The 14,273-nt window shown below is 45.7% G+C and overlaps 1 protein-coding gene across 1 annotated transcript in view; it reads right to left on the bottom strand.

Annotated features, from left to right (window-relative positions):
• Positions 1 to 14,273, bottom strand: part of Upp2 (uridine phosphorylase 2) — a 39,338-nt gene that overhangs the window by 6,806 nt on the left and 18,259 nt on the right. The window contains exons 3-6 of the mRNA XM_041631619.1: positions 13,250 to 13,408; positions 10,014 to 10,128; positions 6,270 to 6,479; positions 4,094 to 4,240 (exon numbers count right to left, since the gene is read on the bottom strand). Coding sequence (XP_041487553.1) covers positions 4,094 to 4,240; positions 6,270 to 6,479; positions 10,014 to 10,128; positions 13,250 to 13,408 — 631 coding nt within the window. The remainder of the gene's footprint in view (positions 1 to 4,093; positions 4,241 to 6,269; positions 6,480 to 10,013; positions 10,129 to 13,249; positions 13,409 to 14,273) is intronic.

The following is a 14,273-nucleotide window of genomic DNA, read 5'->3' as shown; positions in this document are numbered from 1 at the left end:
GTCCACTGCCTCCTTACCCGGATGTCTGTAAAGGTGGCACCGGGTCCCTATTACATTTGTCTGGGGCAGTGAGCAAAAGAACAGCCATGACAGATGGGTGTTGATGGCCTTCTTCCATCCTCCAAATAACAACAGACCCTGGGACTGCAGGTTTGCAGAAATCTCATGGCAAAGGGAAATCTTGGCTCCCGTCCTCCAAACAATTCTGCACCACTAATGTGACCTGGGAATGGAGACGCTGGTTTTCGATGGCCTTTTTCCAAGGTCAAGTAGAGACTCGTTGCCATTCTTTATACTCATTCACTCAGCAAATATGGGTTGAGTTCCCATATGGCAGACATTAGTCTAGGCGTTGGGCATGGAGCAGTGACAAACTTCTTGTTATTCTGGCGCTCCATCACAGTGGAGAGAGAATGAATATCACCTTTATGCACTGGGCTGATTTGTTTTCTGTCAACTCGAAACAAATTAGAGTCAGCTTGGAAGAGGGACCCTCTGTCGAAGAGCCGTCTCTATCACACTGGCCTACGGTATGCCTATGGGGCATTTTCTTGATTAATTATCGATGTGGGAGGACCCAGCTCACTGTGGACTGTAACAAGCAGTTGGTCCTGGGTCGTATAAGAAAGCAGGCAGAGCAAGCCATGGGGGAGCCAGCCAGTAGCATCATAGGGCCTGACTTCCCTCAATGATGAACTGTGACGTGGAAGTGTAAACCACATAAACCTTCTCCTCCCCACATCAGAGTGTATATCACAGCAACAGACAGCAAACTAGAGCAGGCATGACGCTAAAGCAATGCATAGATTAATGTATAAGCAAACCAGAAATGAGCTAATGGTGTTGAATATGCAACAGAGAAGCAAAATAAATGATCTAAATATTAATGATTGGGCTTAGGTACTCATACAATGGTCCCCTGAAAGGCCAAGTCTCATATTAATTGTGAAGGTAAGTGGTGAGGTACATGGACAGAAGCCCTCCATGGACCAGAGAGATGCAAAAATGATCCATTTCTGCCTGGGTTGGGTTCCAACTCTGCGACTGAGTCCTTTGAGTTAGAACTCGAGTTCCTGAAAGAGCTGTGTTAACTTACGGTGATATCCAAAGGCAGAAACAATCAGTTCTCACATGGTTGTGAACTCCTGTTGGCTGTTCAGCTGTCTGATAGTATAAAAAGACAGAGAAGGCAGCCAGGAGAGTAGGGTGGTCTGGGCTGGTAATAACTGCGGAGGAGGGGAGTCAGCGTCTCGAGAGCTGGAAGCCCACGGATTCTAGGCTCTGGGTTCGGGTGGAACTTCTTTGTGCTGCTTGCCATTCATGTCCTTTCAGGTTTTCTGCTGGAGCAGCAGCGTGAATGCACCCTCAGCCCTTCCCCCAAAGCTTTCCCAGCTCACAGAGCGGGCGGTAAATGGGCTAAAACGGAAAAGGGCTGTGTGGCAGTGCCCAAGCTTTACCTCTGGAAAGGGGTGAGGGAGAAGATGCTACGCGGTTGCAGTGAAACATGGGGACATGATAGCAACCCGTGCATGGGCCTTGTGCCTTGACAGTGGGTCTTCCCCAGCCAACAGAGCACAGATGCACTTTTTAAAACAATGCTGTCTTGGGGATAAAAGCAGCCCCCGTGACTGTGAAGAAATCTGGACAGTAATACTTGGGTGAACTAGCCTGTCGGCAGCCAAAAGAGGTCTGCAGGATGTAAAGGAGGCTGCAGCCGTGGCTGGGAAGATGGAGACCTGCAGGGATGCTGAAAGCAGAAAGCAAAGCTCCAGCAGCAGCAGCGAGAGTGGAGTGATGCAGGAAGACAGAGGAAGGCAAGACGTGAAGGAGGCACGCCTGCAGGTGGAGGTCAGAGCAAGGTCATGAGATCTACCTCCAGGACAAAGAGGCTCTCTTAAGAGAAGAGTTTCCCTCGGGTCTCTGCAGGAGTCTCAAAAGACAAAGGCAGATAGATACCCAGGATTCACAAGGCTACAGTGGTCCCTGGGGGCCAGTAGATGCCTTTTGCAAAAAGAACCCATGGCCATCAGCACACCTACACCTGCAGCCTGCTGGCTCAGCAGTTTACATTCGACCATATTGGATATCAGGTTCTGCTCATTTTCATATTTGCAGAGGTCTGAACTAAGCGGTCACTTGTTTCCATAATAGAGAAAGCCCAGAAGGCCTTTCCCAGAGCAGGAATCTGCACTGCTGCCTAAGCGAGGTCAAGCGGCCCCGTGCTTGCTAATTTGTTTAGGGGAAAGCGGGGCCTATGGTTTCTCTGAAAATGAGGATTCTAGACAGGCTCGCAAATGAGGGCGGGGTGGGGTCTGGGAACACGGCTCGCTGTTAAACTGCTTGCTGTGCGAACCTAACTAAACGCCTGGTAAGTGTGGAGACCTGCATGTAATCCCAGCTGCTGAAGGCAGAGGAAGTGTCCCCCCCCCCATCTCAGCAATCTGCTCGGCAGAACCAGCCATGTCAGTGAGCTCAGGGTCCGACATACGTAGAGGGGCAGCTGAGGTTGATTACTGATCCCCGGCTTCCACATGACATGCCCACGCATGCACATGTGCCCACACACATGCTAACATGCATACGTACATGCACATCACACACATACCTACACATGAAAAGGAAACTATCAAACGGCACGAGGAACAGTTTGTGGGTCTTCACCCATAGAGTACAGGGATTGGCATGGACGTGTGTATGTGTATTCTGAAGTAGGAGTGGTTAAAAACAGTGTCTCTTAATAAATCTCCTTATTGAATCTTTCTCATTCCAAAGTCCATTCTCAGAAAGGTTACCACAAGTGCAGTGTTTATAGCACGCATATGAAAATGTATTGGCTCTAAGACCAAAGGTTAGAACTCAGGGTTCTTATGTGACGTTTTTATCCTCTGGGCAGCAGGGAACACTCTGCTGGTATTATGTGACATTACTGATCCTCTTCGGGTTCTGTGACATCACTGATCCCCTTCGGAGTCTTCCTCGAGTCCCTAACGTTAACTTTGGTCTCCTCCCATCTATGCCTATGCTCGCCGCATCTCATCTACCATATTCTCTTCAAATGCCATCTTTACACCATCAACATATACGTTTGTTTACTCCTCCAGTCCAAACCCTACATCCGAGCCTGAGTTAGAAGTCCCCCTGCTTACCTGACCTTCATTTGCATGTCACTGTCTCCAAATCCTCACCTAAACATGTTCTGTCCCCACTGTGACAAGCTCACTCCTCTGGGAAGCTGTAGAGTCAGCCTCGCACCTGGAACTCACACCGAAACCTCAGCGGTTCCTGCTGGGGTTCTCTTCTGAACCCGTGCAGAGTCTGACGTCATCGCATTACCCTCCGCTAATCACCTTGGCGCTTTGTACTTTGCTAGAAGTTGCTCTGGCCTTTTTAGTCCCCTTCCCGCTTCTTCTCTGGCCCCAGAGAACCAGAGAACTCAGAACCCAGAGAAAGTCTATCGAAACTTCTCTCCGGCACCTCCCTGTTTCCAGACAGAAAGCCCACGTTTTAACAGGGAGGCACACAACCTGCCCGTCTCCCCGGCACCTCCCATTTCTCACCGTTCCACCCTGTGCTTGCCTCCACCTGCTCCCGCAGCACACCTGTGTGCTCCTGATATATTTAGCTTTCCATTTACACTTTCCAGAACGTGCTTCCCAGGTTCCCATGTGGCCTTTCCCAAATGGCACCTTCCCCTCCTACCTTTTCCTGACCCATGCTAATTAAAATTATGACTGATAGACTATTTTAGGAATCTCTCATTTGCATCCTGTCTCAACAAATGCAATTATGAGAAGAAACGGCAGCCACCACCGAGATGGAGAACAAGGAGCTTGCAGTTGGGTCCTAGCTACACCATCAGCCAGCGTGTGCCCTTGACTTTTTGATCCCTGAGCTTTGCTTCCTCATCACCGTGATGGGAGCAGCGTCCTACCTGCTCACCAAACACTATGAGATAATGTATATTCTGAGTAATTTTAAAGCGTGCATTCGACACAAAACAAAATTTATCTGGGCCCCCTTCCCTCCTCCCGAAGAATGAACCTAAGATGGCCTTAAAGAGGGGCGGCGTCCTTGGCATTCGCGAGAAGTTTACCTCTCAGACCGCACAGGCCACACATGGCCGCGAACACCGTCGACTCCATCTCGATGTTCCTGACCCCAGCTTTATATGCTCGCTTCAAGTAGTCCAGCTTCTTCTCTCTCGAAAAGGAACACAAGGCTCCGTCTAGGCGGGCCTGGCCTGAAAAAGGACGGAGTGATTTAGCGGCTCATGTCTCACCTCAGTGGCAGTGTTGTCAGCGAAAGACTGCCCAGCGGTTCAGGGCTCTGCTTCTGTCCCCACCTCTGGAGTGATCCTCCTCTGGGGAATCAACCTGGCTGCTGAATCTTTCTTCCAAAGAGAACATGGCTGTGCCTGGTTCAAATCTCATAAAAGAGGGTAGAACATCCATACAGGAAGGAGTGCCCCAGTTCTAAAGGACAGCGGGGACATCAGGAGCCGGGTGAGGGGGTCACAGGGAAAGTTTTCCTTTGAGGAGAAACTCAGATTGTCCCAGTGGCAGGGATCCCAGGCCAGGTGGAGACATGGGGCAGGCAGGGTGGTGGGGGAGAGAGGCGTCTTACCCTCCATGCCTCAGGGACACTCCTGAGGCAAACGGTTTGGACACTGCCACGCTCCGTATGACCACCATGGCCAAACAGGCAAATGGTGTGTCCCTTGTCCCTCACAGACCTCTCAGGCTTTATGCTAACCCTTCGCTTGAATTTTCCCTTTCATATTGTCCCATTATTTCGGGCTTACTTCACGTCGGTTGACCAGTGGGGACAGAAGGAAGTGGAGTACAGTCTGATGTTACCTAACCCCGTGCCTTCTGCCATGTGTGCATTCTAAATTTTCCTACCCAGCAGTATCCGGATGGAAGCCAATTGCCATCCATTATTTGCACTGTCCCTTCCGGAAGCCTTTCCTGTCTTTCGCTCCTGTTCTCCGTGGCTTCTGTCCTGACAGTGAGCCTTTCCCTGTTCCTTCTCTCTTCTCCGGTGCTGCCTGCCAACACCTCTAACGGTGTTATTTATGCTGAGGCAAACCCACATGGTGCAGAAGCCATGGGTAATATGAGTGGAAGGATCTGCCTAGGCAGATCGGTGTGGCCTCACTTCACCGACCATAAGCAGCCCCAGATGTGGGCCAGGGCTTTCCAGGGCCGTCATGCGTGGAGCATTTTGTACCTTTTAACGCCACTTTATGTCATTCGGAGAAGCCAAACATCGGAATTTCTCATATGAACAGCTCTAGAAATTACAAATGTTGGCAAAATAATTCGCATTTGGAACAGTATCTCACGGGCCAATGGTAACACTGACGCCACCAGGCTTCGGTTTATGAGCTGTGACGCAAACGCACGGGTGGGTGACCCTCTAAATGAAGTGCTTAAGAGTCAACATCCTAGAACAGTCTCAGTCTGTCCATCAGTCCCTCAAACACCTTCACTAACCCGAACAATGCAAAGAGAATACAATCTATTTCCATGTATGGCTTTCAGATTCTTAAAGTAACTACATAAACTTTGATAGAGAGAAAAGTAAAAGATGATGAAATCTTAAGATTAGCTGTGATTATTCTATGAACACAACTACAGCACAAGATTTGCTGGAAGCCCAATGTACTATGACATCAAGGTAGGGTAGATTCTTCTGTAATGAATACAGTCTGTCCCGGGGGCTTGTTGTGTCTTGTTTTGGTTTTGCCTTGCCCCTCATCCCTTGGAACAAGAGCTGCTATTTGGCAATGACCTTCAAGATAACTCTATGGAGACCCTATGTTCTTGGCTATGGGATAAAAGATCCACCCATAGGATCTGTTTAAGTGAACTTTTCTCCCCATTTCCCGATCTTATTTCTCGCCCAGTGTTCAGGTGAATGGCAGAAGCATAGGACCAGCGTATTCCTCTGTCTTAGAGTTAGCAATCTAAGTAAAAGTCATGAGCAGAGAGAGGATGCTGTCAACATCACTAATTGCATTTTAGTATTCAGACTGATAGAGGATCAAACCCATTCTCAATATCAACTCATTCTGCATGTTTCTCGGCTGCTTATTAAGCCCTCAGGGCGCTACGCTTTAGTAAGTAAAAAGGCTATTTGCTGCCCCCTTGAAACTTGCTAGTTTCATGATTAACTTGCTAGTATGCAGTTTTAATATCAACTGTGGGTTTGTATAACCAGCTGCCAGTATTTTCCTACTGCTTTTGCAGCGTGTACAGGATTCTCACCTTCATAAAAGTCGTAGGTACACATCGTGTGTCCGATGAGGGTTGGGAAGCTGAAGATTTCTCTGCTACAATTGAGCAAGTCAGTAGCCAGTTTTTTGTCAAGTTCAGTGTTTCGGGTGACCACGTTGTCCAGGATTACCTGCTCAAACCGAGGCTTGAAGAAGGAGTCTACAGCTGTATCTGTTATCACAACAGACCCGGGGGCAATCCCTGCAATACGGAATAAATTAGCGATCCCAGAAGATTGCGCAGAGTGACTTTTGTGACATGTAGTATGGAACCTACTCTGTCAACATGAATTAATGCTGTTTATTAATGATTGCCCTGCTTAAAATCTTTAAAAATATTTTTTTTCCCTGAAAGCCATCGAATAACCTTTAGAACAGGCATTTTCATTGGCTGTCTACCCAGATTCGCATTTACAATGTGGTGGGGTTTAGATTTCAAGACAAACATGATTCTTGGATGTGCAAATTCATGCCAGCCTTCAGGCTCAAATTTGAATAAATTAGGTCAGGAAGAAAGTAAATGAACCTGCCAGCAAGTAGCTTTCATAAAGGGATGTGACTACTTGATATTTAATCTCCCTGCAGAACCCTCGATTACTATAATTTCTTGGCAGCTCTCTCCAATCTTCCTTCAGATGCTCATCACGTAGCCTCCTTTTCCTCCTGGGCTCCATGCAAATTAGGCCTCTTGGCTGACCTTCCCTTGCTGCAAAGTCTGCCTTGCTCAAGGGGCCTGGACCCACTGAGATGCCATTTTCTGTCAACTCCTTTCCTCCCTGCCTGGGTGTGTTCTTGCTCTCCCGACTCCTTTTCTTTACACTGATGCCAGCGTTCCTCAGCTGCCATCAGGAGTCACTCTCTTCCAAAAGTCCTAGCCATGGGAGGGCTAACCAATGAAATAAGCATAACTAAATAAAAGGGAGCAAATATAGGTTTACAGTGAGCGTCCACCTTTTGATTTGCCCTGATCTCTACTGAAAACCTGGGGAAGAAGGTGTATCTCGATGGTGCCCTGGGCAGCCTCTCTCTGAACACTCATCACACTGTTTACAGTCATTTGTTTGTCTAGCTCTCTAGTGGAAGAATACAAGGTGTATCAAGTTTAAAACAGTGCCAGTTCGTCGCCCTCTCCCCAGGTCTGGTGCTGTGCCTATCACATCATGAGTATTCGGTAGAAATATGGTCAGCGAGCACATGCTTTTGTAAAATTGCTACACAACACAGGTCCGCAAACTCTGGTCCACAGGCCACATGTCGCTGTCCTAGTAAATGAAGCTTTGTTGCGGCATGACCACGCATTCATTCACATACTGTCCTTGCTGTATCTGAGCTATGGCGTGGCATTGAGAACTAGCAACAGAAAGAGCATAGTTTGCAAAGCCCAGAACTTTTACTGTCTGGCACTTTACAGAAAATGTTTTAGCGACCTTGGATATGGACCATAGACTCATCCTGGTTTAGGATAAATTCCAATATGCCCAACTAGGGTTAATTACAGAACACTTTACATTTCCACCTAGACACCCAAGACGACTGTACTGTTTAATTTCTGTTGTTGAAATACAACATCATGACAGGGAAACCAGGTTTATGTTGTTTACAGTTGCAGGTTATTATCCATCATTATGGGGAACTTAAGGCAGGAAGTAGAAGCAGCCGGTCTCATCCACAGTCAAGAGCAGAGAAAACATTGAATGCACGTGTACTTCCTTGCTTGCGCTCAATTCCATTTCCCTCCTCTTACACAATTCGCAACCCCCTGCCTATGGTCACATCCACATCACTGAATTTTGTCAAGACATTCTCCAGATACACCCACAGGCCCACCCAAGGTAGATAATGTCTCTGAGACTCTCGCCAAAGGATGCTAGGTTGTGTCAAGTTGACAGAGGAAGCTAAACATCACAGTAGCCTCTGAAGCTATAGCTCCATTTGGTAAGATGCATTTTAAGTCAGCCAAAAATAAGGGACTGCTTACATTGTTCAGAATGTCCTGAGATGCTGAAAATGTGTTTTCTTTACACTGCCGTGACACATAGATTCATCAAAGAAGCATTGATAGCATTTTTGTCTAAAAAAAAAAGGCGCTTTAATTGCTTATATTTCCCTTATCAAAGTATTTTCTCAGTTAAGGAACTGATGTCAGCAAAAAAATAAGTAATATCTGTGTTTTCCATCTTCAAATACAGTTTTGCTTCAAACAGAATGGATGAGCTTCTCTTAGTTATAGTATTAGTAATGAAGATGCAACTCTGAAATGAAGCCATTTCCATTAGTATAACAGTTTAATTTGCTTCTGTTGACAGGCCTCTGTCACGCTGTTGGTACTATCTTGTTGTCTGTACCATGTTATCATGAAACACAAGACCATGATCATGATTTAGATGGTCACTAGAGTGACTCATCATATCACTGGAGACTCGTTCATATCAAGTGACAATTGCAGCATTCAGGAGAACAGAATGTGGAGCTGTGACCTTAGAAGGCAAATCAGTGTATCCCACAAACCAAGAATTACGGTAACCATGTCTTTCCCAGGCATGCCTTTTCCCTGAAACTGATTATTTGGGATGCTGTTGGGTAAACCGCCATCTAGAAGGATGTCTGATCAACACTGGTTGCTTATATTCTCCATTTCCATTTAAAAGAGGACCCACAAATGTTTGGGTTTTTTTTTTGTTTGTTTGTTTGCCCACATATGGGGGCTTTGCCTGTCTTTCTCAGATTATAGCTCTGGAAAGGCTGTGGTTTTTTTTTAACTTGCTTGATCTTAGCGAGCGCCATCTGTGACACATGCCACTTCTCTGGTCCTTTGAAGATTTTTGAGAGCTCCTCTCGCTCCAAAATGCTTACTTGAGCAACGCGAAGGGATTTGTCTTTTAAAAGCTCACTCCCTATTATGTAACCATGTTGTCCTGCCTCTCTGTCAGCCAAACCTTCCCATTGAGAATGGCGTGTCTGCATTTGCGTGTAGTGACATGGTCAAAGGACACCATGAAAAATCTATGCCCTGAGAAACGATAGAAGCGAGGCAGGGAGTCTCTTGGAAAAACTTATGTAGCCGCAGACTTTCCCTACCAGCCCACACAATCCTTTCTGCTATGCAGTCAAGTAAGAGACACAACCAAGAAAAGAGCAGCAGTGATCAACAAGAAGAGCCAAAAGCAGCATGTTGCTAGTCGGTGGTTGCTATAAGGTCTGATACTTAGTAGATAAAACAGGCAAAAATCCATATTTTCTTGACCTGAACACCCTCATTCCTGTTAGGCAAAAATTTTTCAGGCTCAAAACCACCTCTTTCCATGTGCTGATAAGTTTTTGTCAACTGGACTCAAACTAAAGTCACCTGGGAAGAGGGAGCCTCAACCAAAGATTCTGTCTTCTGTCCTCCCCATGTTGATTTTGATCAAAGTCTTTTATCACAGCAACAAAGGAACAAACTAGAACATGCTATAAACCATACTTTCTAATAATTCCACTTATCTTTATGTGAACAAAAGTGGAATTACACATACACACACACGAGAGAGAGAGAGAGAGAGAGAGAGAGAGAGAGAGAGAGAGAGAAATGAGAAATAAGGGGGAGAAGAGGAGTTAAATCCTTAAGTCCAGCCTCCCAGTACTTTGCAGTCCATGTGGATTTCTGTTGGGCTCCATATATGTTGGTGTGCTGTGGATTAACACAGAGACGTAAAAAAAAATCTCAGTTTTAATGGTAGAAAACAGTCTGTCTCACCAATTCCCCCTGACGTTCCGATTCGGATGATGGTGACGTCACAGCAGCGTGCATGGTGGAGTAATTTGATGAGTTCGTGGAGCATAATAGAAATGGAGGGGATGCCCATCCCATGCTGTTGAGAGAGGGGAGAATCATTACACATCTCACACATGCAGAAGTGAGCAGGACGTATTTTTTCTTCCTTACAAGTTAACAGCCCTTGTATAAATTTACATAATCTTTAAGACTGTACCCATGCTTGGGAAAACATAAGTCATCTCTAAGTGATGCCTGTGTGGCACACTGATGGATGAGTCCATCTGTGAGGACTTGAGAGAGACATCCTACTGCCAGTTAAACTGGAAAGAACAGAGGTCGGAAGGCCAAGTACAGGTGTGCCAGGGCAGGGTCAGCTTTCGTCTCCCTATGAGGGTCTTGTCAACGAACTCCCTCTGCATACACAGTTGACATGGAACTGAAAAGACATAATTTTGGCTGCCATTTCACCAGTCTTACTTCACGCTAACCAGTGGAAAGAAACAAACCCTGTTGTTCAAATGTAGCCTCAACTGTTTGCTGCTAATTCCATGTGAGTTCAGAAGGACTCTAAGGGAGAAACTTGGCTTCAGTTTCCAACCTGCTGTGGGATAACCCTTCTGTACGCTGAGTTCATATACATATATGCTGTACACTGTATATGTTGCTCTCATTGGCTGATAATGAAAGCTACTTTGGCCTATAGCAAGGCAGAATATAAGCTAGGTAAGTTAGCCAAACTGAAGATAGAGAGAAAGAAGCAGCTATGTGGTAATATATAGGTGAATATAAGTGGGTTAATTTAAATGTAAGAGCTAGTTAGTAATAAGCCTGAACTATCGGACAAACATTCTGTAATTTTTTTTCTTTTTTTCTTTTGGTTTTTTGAGACAGGGTTTCTCTGTAGCTTTGGAGCCTGTCCTGGAACTCCCTTTGTAGACCAGGCTGGACTTGAACTCACAGAGATCCGCCTGCCTCTGCCTCCCAAGTGCTGGGATTAAAAGCGTGCACCACCACCGCCCAGCAAACATTCTGTAATTTATATTAAGCCTCTGAGTGATCATTTAGAAGCAGTTGCGGGATGGGGAGGGACAGAGAAACCTCTGTTTATACCACTCAAGAGTTTGAAGCTAATGCCGAACCCATCAATCAGTTTAAATTGCCATTGATCATGACCACAGCCTGGTTTAACTTAGCATTTATCTCAAAACAATCACAGTCACCAGACTAGGGGGTCACTTGACACAGGCTAGAGGATTTAGCCATTTCCGGTGGTTCTGTTACATCTAACAAATCTTCAGAAAGACATTCCATGCTGTAAGTTGTAGAAACTGGAGTTGAGTTTCAGTAGTGGCTATTGCACTTTTAACATGATGGCAGATATGTTAATATGTCCATGGCCGTAGAGACTTTGGAAAACCACTAGAGCTTTGGTCGTGATGTCCTCAACCTGAGCTCCCTCTCCTTCCCTTTATCAAGAATATTAAACTGTGGAAACCAGGGGTTTCCACAGGCCTCTGGGGTCACCATTCCTGCCCCCCATTCAATATGCCCTGATTTCTAAAAGCTTAGTAAGCCTCCTGGATCCAGGAATCAAATGTGCATTGATCTATGTATTCAAGATTGACAAGTTTGGGGCTTTGGCACTCGCTCTGCAACAGATTAATAAACTACCATTTGCTGCAACTGTAAACTAGAGGATGAGCTATTGTTTTATCTCTTAGCTTCTTTAAAACCAGCCATTTGTTAACCTAGGCTCAGAACTTATGTTTCAGTGTGATGATAAAATTATAAATAGATTCTTGTGTTTCTCTTGCAAAGAGGTCTATACTGGGAACCCCTTGCCTGCCTAGTATTCCTTTTTATTTTATTTTTTCTTTATTTTACATTCCAACCACGGTTCTCCCTCCCCCTCCCTCCTCCTCCTTTCCTCCTTCCCTCCTCCTCCTTTTCAGCTCACTCCCCATCCATTCCTCCCAATGGGTAAAGGCTCCCATAGAGAGTCAACAGAATCTGGTCTGCCTAGTCTTCTAAGCAGCTAGCCTTGACCATCTGGGCCATGTTCCCTGATAGAACACAAGGTTACCTCTGGCTTTGTCTTATGATGAAGCTCTTCTGATCATTTAGAGTAGTTTCACTTTTGGGATAAATTTTAGTTTTTCTTTCTCGATTTACCATACAAGATAGGACAAATAATTATAGTTCAAAGGATTGTAACTGAAAAGTTAATAGGACAGCATCAGGGAATATTTAGCTCCTTCTAAGGCAGATAATATATAATTTTTTATTGAATGAAAAAATTAATAAAAGAATGAATTCTGCCGTTAGAAGCCAAAGCGGGGTTTGGGCACTCTTGTCTTAGAGGGAAGACCAACTTCTCTACCACTGTGGTATTTTATATGTTTTCTTTTGTTACCCAGTGTTCCCAGCTCTCATTACATTTCATTACTAAGTAATCTGAGCAATTTGAGAGCTCAATGAATCATGACTGTCCCTCATATAGAGGGCATTTCCAGCTGAGGTCTTCAGAACTGTCACATCTATGCAGGTCTTACTCACTGTCCGCAGCTTATGCCCTTTGAGAGGACCACCATATCCAAATGCACGCCAGACTCAGCATTTTGCTTCTGCATCCAGCCGTGCGCGGAGGGCTGAGGCAGGCAGAGTGGGTGGATGTGCACAGACACCGTTCTAAACGCTTGCACTGGTGGGAACTGCTCAGAGAGTCATTCTGCCTTCACTTCGTCTTTAGACAGTGTCCAGAACAGCTCTCAGGTTCTAGAGAGGAGAGCATGCCACACGAGATCTGTGGAAATGCGCTTGCAGCTTCTTAGCAAGCTTAGTCATGGTGTATTCTAACGGTACCGAGAATTGGCCTCTATGAAAAATTCGGTGTTCCTAAAGCTGGATAAAGGACAGAGGAAGGAAAATGGCTGGAGAGGGAAGCATGTTGATCAATTAAGAATAGAAAGATGTGTGAGCCTTGAAGTCTATTGTCCTCACCTCAGACAGTTAAGTAGTAAGTGGAGTGTAAAGGTAGTGGTGACCCTGCAAGCTCTGCCCTGCCCTGGAAACCTTTTTCACTGTGTCAACCTCTTCACTTGCATTCCTTGCACCCGTGAAGGCAAGGCAGAGTTGGGGGAAAGCCGTGTTCGGAAGGTATCCCAGCTTGGGTCAGCGTGCAAAGGCTGGCTGGCCTGCAGCTTTCCCGTACTTACACTGATGGAAAGCACAGGGCCGGTCTTGAACATGCAATATCTGTCCGTTCCTGCACAGATGTCTTCAATGTTGTCTCCATCTCCCTCCAGCTGGAGTTCCTTGTGCATAAACTGTGCAAACGCTTTCATTCTGTTGGGGCTCCCGCCGACACAGACGAACTGTCAAGAAGAAGGAAAAGGAATCTGCCATGGTCTCTCTGATAAGAGCAAGGGTCAACATTCAGTTCTGGTGTTTTTACTTTGTTGTACAGTGAATTTACTTCTGAGCATGGGCAAAGGTCCTGGATTGGGTTCAAAATTTGGCTCATTTACATCATTAGCCAGAAAGAAGGCAGCTACGTGCAATGAATTATGTACTAACCTAGTGAAGAAAATTGTAAGTGCTGGCATTGTTCAAGGACATATCTCCTGGTGGCTTTGTTTATAGTAGCATCAGCTCGGCATCGTCATCAACATAATCACCCTAGTGGCCTAGTGACGGGCACTCACACGACAGATGTTTAGTGTCAAGTCCTGAGGACGTGGACTATAAGCGAGGGGAAAGTAAAGGGACAGCTGCCAGTTCTACTGTGTTTTCTGATTATCTGTCCTAACCTTATACTTTTATTTTAAATGTACTGTGATAACTTCGGGCTTGATAGGACTCATCTCAAGGCCTTTCTGCTCTTTACTGAGAAAAACTCGTCATGGAGCAGGGCTTGTTGTTAAGGTCAGAAGTCGACTGCAGGATTTCATCTATACTACTAATTTGCTTTTCGTATTGTCTGACTTTGGGGCAGATGTTGCAGTCAAAGGTTATCATATCTATTAGAATATGGTGATCATTGGCATGCCTACACCCAGCATTCTAAGGAGATTAGAGATTTGCGAGTTTGAGCACAGCCTTGGCTGCACAGTGCATTTGACCAGACTAGAACACATTATAAGACCCTATACCAAAAGTAAATTGTAATTGCTCATGCCACAACTTGTTAGGGATACACCAACCCCAAAGACAGAAGAATACGCCAGAGAGAGGGAGCAG

The sequence above is a fragment of the Microtus oregoni genome, unplaced genomic scaffold (assembly GCF_018167655.1).
Source record: "Microtus oregoni isolate MIOR12 unplaced genomic scaffold, Mior012 000037F_ref0000500, whole genome shotgun sequence".
NCBI classification, from domain to species: Eukaryota; Metazoa; Chordata; class Mammalia; order Rodentia; family Cricetidae; genus Microtus; species Microtus oregoni.
This window is presented reverse-complemented; position numbering and strand designations above follow the sequence as displayed.